Here is a 7564-nt window from a genome sequence, read left to right as displayed (position 1 = left end):
AAATGGAATAACTGGGTCTTCAGGTAGTACCATGTCCAATTTTCTGAGGAATCGCCAGACTGATTTCTGGAGTGGTTGTACCACCTTACAACCCCACCCTCAGTGGAGGAGTGTTCCTCTTTCTCCACCTTCTAGCCAGCATCTGCTGTCATCTGCATTTTTGATCTTAGCCATTCTGACTTGTGTGAGGTGGAATCTCAGGGTTGTTTTGATTTTCATTTCCCTGATGGCCATCTCCAGGCTCTCTTGTGTGGGCTCATGTGGTAGAACACTTGAAAGGCTCCTCTGAGGGCTCAGGGTTTTTGCCCCCTTACAATGTTATTTAAAACAAAAACAGAGATACATGTACAGATTGTTAAAAGCATTTTATTATAAAAATATATGAATATATTTTTGCCAGTACTTAATTTTTATATGTTTGATATTATGCATTGAAACCTTACTATTTACAATGATCATAAAGTACATGTAGAACAAAATGTAACATAGGAAATAGAGTTTTCTTGGTGTGTAAAGGTTAAATAAACATATTGATTTTAATGAATAAAAGTTGCCATAAGGCTATCCTCCTACCTTTTGAATTATTAATGAGCAGATTTTTAAATATACAAATATTTCCACTTAGGATGAAAAGTGTCCCTGCCATTCTTCGGAGCATCCAGGGGCCTGTGTGCAGGTTGCCTGAGCATTTTAAATAAGCAGGGGCCTTACTGTTTTAGTCTTGGGAGCATGGTTGTATTATTATTATTATTATTATTATTATTATTATTATTATTATTATTATTATTATTATTATTATCATTATTATTATTATTATAAGTTTTCATAAAATTTTGATCATATCCACCTTCTTTGCCACACTTCTCCTCAATCTCACCTCCTTTTATTCCTACCCACTTAGTTTTGTTTTGTTAATCTATTAAGTTCTACTTTTACTCCCCAAGTAGTTTGGTGTGTGTGTGTGTCTATGTATCAGAGCGTGCTCAACCCACAAAGTGTTACAACATTAGAGAAAATTCAGTTTCTCCATATCAGCAGCTATGTGCAATTCTTCGGCCACAAACAGAAGTTCAGACCCATCTTGTGGGGAAAAGGTTTTGTTATGGCAAAACAAATGTGGCTTAATGTTGATTAAAGTAGTGAAGATTAAGGAGATTTTTTTCCTCATTTAGAAAAGGAGTGACTTCTACAGAGCCACATATGTGTCCTCACTGCCCTCTGATCATTCCATGTTGGGTGGCCTGGCACTCAGCATGTCTTTTAATTTGCACACATCAGGTCTTCCTTGTGAACTTGTATAGTATAACTTTCACAACTCTGCTGGAAGAACGAATTTTATAGGCAGATAACCCCCATCTCCTTCCTTTCTCTTCCAAACAGTTCCTCGTTTTGCTGCCTTCCCACCTCCACACCTGCCATGTCCAAACTTCAGAAGAGTCCAGAACATACAGCTAACCAAGGCCAGACCTGTGAAGAAACCAAGCAAGTCCAGACCACAGCAGGCTCCGGACATGTTGAGGAGCCACGTTCCTCTTCTCTTCTCCCTATGGCTGGAAGTCTGAAGGGTCAGACCGGTGAAGAGGCCCAGGTCCCCAAGGCTTCAGAGGAACCATGTAACTCCTGTCAACTTATCATGGCTGACAACCAGAAAGATCTTGCACATGGGAGGCCCAGTACTTCCAGGGGTCTTCAGCTCCCCTGTGCCTCTTCAGGGGACTGTGCTGAGGGCCTGGGTCATGGAGAGTTACAGGGTGGCCCGGCCGTCCCGCCACATCATCCAGATTTGTCTGTCATGGCCATAGACGGCAAAGTTAATTTCTTGGTGAATTACATGCTGGTAAAGTACCAGGCAAGGGAGATGCTGAGTATGAGTGACATCATGTCGCTCATTGTCAGAGAAGATTTAGACCATTATCAGGAAATCTTTGTGAGAGCCTCTGAGCGCATGGAGATGGTCTTTGGCCTGGGTGTGAGGGAGGTGGACGCTATCAACCACTTCTACACCATCTTCATCAAATTAGGCCTCACCTATGATGGGATGCGTAGCCATGAGTTCAGCTTCCCCAAGACCGGTCTCCTAATCCTCATCCTGGGCGTCGTCTTCATGAAGGGCAACCATGTGACCGAGGAGGACATTTGGGAAGCGTTGAGCCCGATGGGCATCTATCCTGGGATGGATCATTTCATGTTTGGTGAACCCAGAGAGCTGATCACGCATGAGTTTGTGATGGAGGGGTACCTGGCACGCCAGCCACTGGGCAACACAGATCCCATGCAGTGTGCATTTGTGTGGGGGCCGCGGGCTAAGGCAGAAACTAGTAAGATGAGGGTGTTGGAGTTTGTGGCCAAGGTTCATGGGTCAGACCCTACTGCCTTTCCTTCTCAGTATGAAGAAGCGGTGCTGGAAGAAGAGAGACAGCTTGGCATGATTTTAGAGTCACAGTAAGAGACACAGAAGGCACTGGGTTACCTGGCAGTTTGCTCACTGAATTGCTAACAATCACTGATTACCCCAGGGGGGGTGGGTGAAGTCAAAAATAATGCTGCTTAAGAGAGACTTTTAAACATAATATTTCTAGTGTTATTTGAGTTGTATATGATAATTGATGCACAATAGTTTAATAAAGATAAGAGTATTGAAAATACTTATGATTGAGATGAAGACAAAGAGTTGTTCCTTGTCACAATTGTAGGAATTATTACATCATTAAGAATAAAATCATTTCTCATTTTAAAAGAGTAACAACATCCCCTTCTCCCTGGCAGGGTGCGGAGAGTGTGCTCTGGGCTCAGAACACACATTTGCCATTAAAAAATCAAAAAAAAAAAAAAATCTAAAAGTCCTTTGAATATCCCCCACCTCCTAAAAAACTTGGTACCTTTTCTGCATTTGGTAATGACACCCTTTCATGTATGGTGGCTTGTGATGAAAAGGGCTCTAGGGTCTTTGGGTTTGTACATTTTGAAACACAAAAGGGCTATTTGGAAAATAAAGGGAATGCTTTTAAAATGGCAGTAGAGTGTCCATCAGATGATTTACATCCTGGAAGGAGCAAGAAGCAGAGCTTGGAGCCAGAGTGAAAGAGCTCAGCAGGGTTTCTCTTAGGAGCTTTGAAGAAGACATGGATGATGAGAGAGTGCTTCTGCAAGTTTGGGCCAATGACACCTTTGGATTTGTCAACTTGAAAGGTAGGAAGATGCGCAGAATCCTGTGGGTGAGATGAAGGGAAAGGAACTCAATGCAAAACACATTTTTTTCTTACACTTTATTTAAAAAAATAGAGAAATACATGTAAAGATTTTTAAAGGCATTTTTGGCATAACATTATGTGAATACTTTTGTCAGTACTTAATTATTTTAGAGGTTTGATAGCATGCATTGAAATCCCACTAGTTACCATAAGCATGAAGTACAGGTAGGACAGAACGTAACATGGAAACCATTTTCTTGTTGGGTATAAATTAAGCATGACGATCTTATTTTTGAACAACAAACACATTTATGTTGGTTGAGCTCAGAAAGCAGGGGAACAGCAGATGGAACTTAAGCGCAGATCTGAGCAGATGAAGCAACATTGGATCCCCATATACCAGGGTGTGGAACTTTCTGTGAAAAATCTCATCCCCTGCAGAAGCCACTCTATGTTTCTTCAGATAGGCACTAAGAAGGGCACCAGGCTCACCTCCCTAAGCAGTATATGCAGAGCATGGCAAGTGTGCAAGTGTGTAAGTGTGCAAGTGTCTGTGCTCAGGGTGCCAGACTTCGTCCATTCCAGGGTATGACTGGTGTTATCTGCCCAGCTTCTCCTAGACCTCTACTTGGTATGAGACCAGCTTCCTCGCAGCTTCTATGAGTCATGTCAACACAGCGTGTTGCTGGCATGTCAACACTCAACACACAGCCACAAGTCAGCATGTAGCAGCCTGCTGCTCACTTGCATGTCCAGTTACCTTTTGACCACTTGCATGTTGGCCTCTGCACCCCCATAAGAGCAGAAGCAAAAAGAAAATAGCTGTTTGTTCTGATTAAAGCCATGTACCCTTTTCCTGCTGGCAAATTCCCTGGCGTGATTCACACACAACTCATGTCACTTCACATGTTCAAATCTCCAGAGTCTCTTTACTCAAAGTTCGGTGAGGCTCTGGAGCAGTGAGCATTAAACTGGGGTTCCAAGTTTCTACACAGAACATGGACCACGAACAGAAACACGTGATTCACCAAAGGGGAAAAAGAAGCAGTGACTGTAATGTGATTTGAATAAATAAAAGTAAAAGGAAAATAAAAAATCATGTATATATACATACATATACACATATACACATACATATACACATATATACATACATATACACATATACACATACATACATAAATATATGCATGCTCTTATTAGAACAATTTCCCCATGCATGCTTTTAATAGAACACTTCCCCCCACATGCATGATCTTAATAGAACACTCCCCCCAGGAAGGCATTTAAGAAAACATATTCCCTGTGCATGCTCTTCATAGAACACTCCCCCATGTGCATGCTCTTGATAGAACACTTTCCCCCTGCCGTGCATGCGCTTAATAGAACACTTTCCCCCATGCATGCTCTTAATAGAACACTTTCCCTCATGAATGCACTTAATAAAACACTTTCCGTCATGCAAGCTGTGAATAGAACACCCGACCGTGCATGCATTTAAGAGAACACTTTACCCATGCATGCTCCTAATAGAACACGCCCCCAGCATACCTTTACTAGAACAATCGCCCCTGTGCATGCTCTTAATAGAACACTTTCCCCTGTGCATGCTCTTAATAGAACACTTTCCCCAAAGCATGCTCTTAAAAGAATATCCCCCCCCCCCGTTCATGCTCTTAACAGAACACTTTCCCGCCATGCATTCTGTTAATGTAAGACTTCCCCGCCAGTGCATGCTTTTAAAGAACACTTGCCCCCTCTGAATGTTCTTAATAGAACACTTTCCCTCTGTCTCTGGTATTAGTAGAACACTACCCTCCCATGCATGCTCTTAATAGAACACTTTCCCCCGTGCATGCTATTACTAGAACACTTTCTTCCTTGCAAGCTCTTAATAAAACACTTTCCCCAGTTCATGCTTTTAATAGAACACTTCCCCACCATGCATGCTCTTAATAGAACATTTACTCCCATGCATTAACTTAATAGAACACTTTCCCCTCTGCATGCTATTAATAGAATACTTTCCTTCTGTGCATGGTCTTAATAGAACACTTCCCACCCCCAGAGCATGCTCTTAATAGAAAACTTTCCCCCGTGCATGCTATTAATAAAACATTTTCCCCCATGCATGCTCTTAATAGAACACTCTGCCCCCCATGCATGCTCTTAAAGAACACCCCCCCGTGCATGCATTTAAGAGAACAATTTCCCCATGCATGCTCCTAATTGAACACTCCCCACCTGAGCATGCTGTTAGTAGAACACCCCCCTGTTTATGCTTTTAATAGAACACTCCACCCACCCCATGCATGCATTTAAGAGAATACTTTCCCTGTGCTAGCTCTTAATAGAACACATTTCCCATGAATGCTCTTAATAGAACACTTTCCCCCATGCATGCTTTTAATAGAACACTGTCCCCATGTATACTATTAATAGAACATGTCCTCCCTGTGCATGCTCTTACTAGAACACTTTTGCCTGTACATGCTCTTAATAGAACACTTCTCTGTCCCCCTTTCATGCTCTTAATTGAACACTTTCCCCCTCCTGTGCAAGCTCTTAATAGTACACTTTCCGCTGTGCATGCTCTTAATAAAACACTTCTGCACGCATGCTTGCTCTTAAACGAACACCTCCCTCCAGTGCATGCATTTAAGAGAACATTTTCCCCCATGCCTGCTCTTAATAGAACACTTTCTCCCATGCATGCATTTAGTAGAACACTTTGCCCCCGTGCCTGCTCTTAATAGAACACTTTCTCCCATGCATGCATTTAGTAGAACACTTTGCCCCCGTGCATGCTCTTAATAGAACACTTTCCTTCAATGCATGATCTTAATAGCACACTTATCCCCCATGTATGCTCTTAATAGAACCCCCCCAAGCATGCTCTTAATAGAAAACTTTCCACCATGCATGTTCTTAATAGAACACTCCCCCCCCCCGTTCATTCCCTTAATATAACACACCCCACAGTGCATGCTATTAATAGAACACTTTTCTCTCTGCAACCTCGTAATAGAATATTTTCCTTCCGTTTGTGGTAATATAGAACACTTTCCCCACCAAGCATGCTCTTAATAGAACACTTTCTCCCATGAATGCTCTTAATAAAACACTTTCCCTCATGCATGCTATTAATAGAACACCCCCAGTGCATGCATTTAAGAGAACACTTTCCCCATGCATGCCCTAATAAAACACTCCCCACCCGAGCATGCTGTTAATAGAAAACCCCCCTCTCGTGCATGATCTTAATAGAACACTTTCCCCGTGCATGCTCTTAATAAAACACTTCCCTCCATGTGCATATTCTTAATAGTACACTCCCCTCCCCCATGAATGTGTTTAAGAGGACACTTACCCCATGCCTGCTCTTAATAGAATAGTTTCCCAGGGCATACTCTTAATAAAACACTTTCCCCGTGCATGATCTTAATAGAACACTTCCCACCCCTGTGCATTCTCTTAATATAACAATTCCGCCCCAGTGCATGCTCTTAATAGAACAATTTCTCCTGTGCATGCTCTTAATATAACACTCCCCCCATGAATGCTTTTAAAAGAACACTTTCACCCATACATGCTTTTAAAAGAACACACCCCTGTGCATACCCTCAATAGTACACTACCCCCATGCAAGCTTTTACTAGAACTTTGTCTTCCATTGCATGATCTTCATAGAATAATTTCCCCGTTCATGCATTTACTAGAACTTTTTCTTCCAGTACATGCTCTTTATAGAATACTTTCATGCATTTAATAGAACACTTCCCCCCATTCATGCACTTAATGGAACACTTTCCCCTGTGCATTCTCTTAATATAACACTATGCCCCCAGTGCATGCTCTTAATAGAACACTTTCTCCTGTGCATGCTCTTAATAGAACACTTTTCCCCATGCATGCTCTTAATAGAACACTTTCCCCGTGCATGATCTTAATAGAACACTTCCCACCCCTGTGCATTCTCTTAATATAACACTTCCACCCCAGTGCATACTCTTAGTAGTACAATTTCTCCTGTTCATGCTCTTAATATAACACTTCCACCATGCATGCTTTTAAAAGAACACTTTCACCCATGCATGCTTTTAAAAGAACCCCCCTGTGCATACCCTTAATAGTACACTACCACCCATGCATGCAATTACTAAAACTTTTTCTTCCCGTGCATGCTCTTTATAGAATACTTTCCCAATGCATGCATTTAATAGAACACTCCCCTCCCATGCATGCTCTTAATGGAACACTTTCCCCCTTGCATGCTCTTAATAGAACAATTGCCCCCATTCATGCTCTTAATAGAACACTTCCCAGTGCATTCTCTTAATATAACACTCTGCCCCCAGTGCATGCTCTTAATA

General features: G+C 41.9%; 1 protein-coding gene across 1 annotated transcript; it reads left to right on the top strand.

Annotated features, from left to right (window-relative positions):
• Window positions 1–1417: 1417 nt before the first annotated feature.
• LOC308415181 (melanoma-associated antigen B16-like) lies at window positions 1418–2446 on the top strand (the record flags this gene model as incomplete). The annotated part of the gene is made up of 1 exon (XM_080910209.1): window positions 1418–2446. One exon carries the CDS (start codon window positions 1418–1420, stop codon window positions 2444–2446), a length of 1029 nt encoding a protein of 342 aa, XP_080766335.1.
• Window positions 2447–7564: the final 5118 nt, after the last annotated feature.

The sequence above is a fragment of the Micromys minutus genome (assembly GCF_963924665.1).
Source record: "Micromys minutus genome assembly, chromosome: X".
NCBI classification, from domain to species: Eukaryota; Metazoa; Chordata; class Mammalia; order Rodentia; family Muridae; genus Micromys; species Micromys minutus.
The sequence above is the reverse complement of the archived record's forward strand: the minus strand, read 5'-3'. Positions and strand labels throughout refer to the sequence as shown.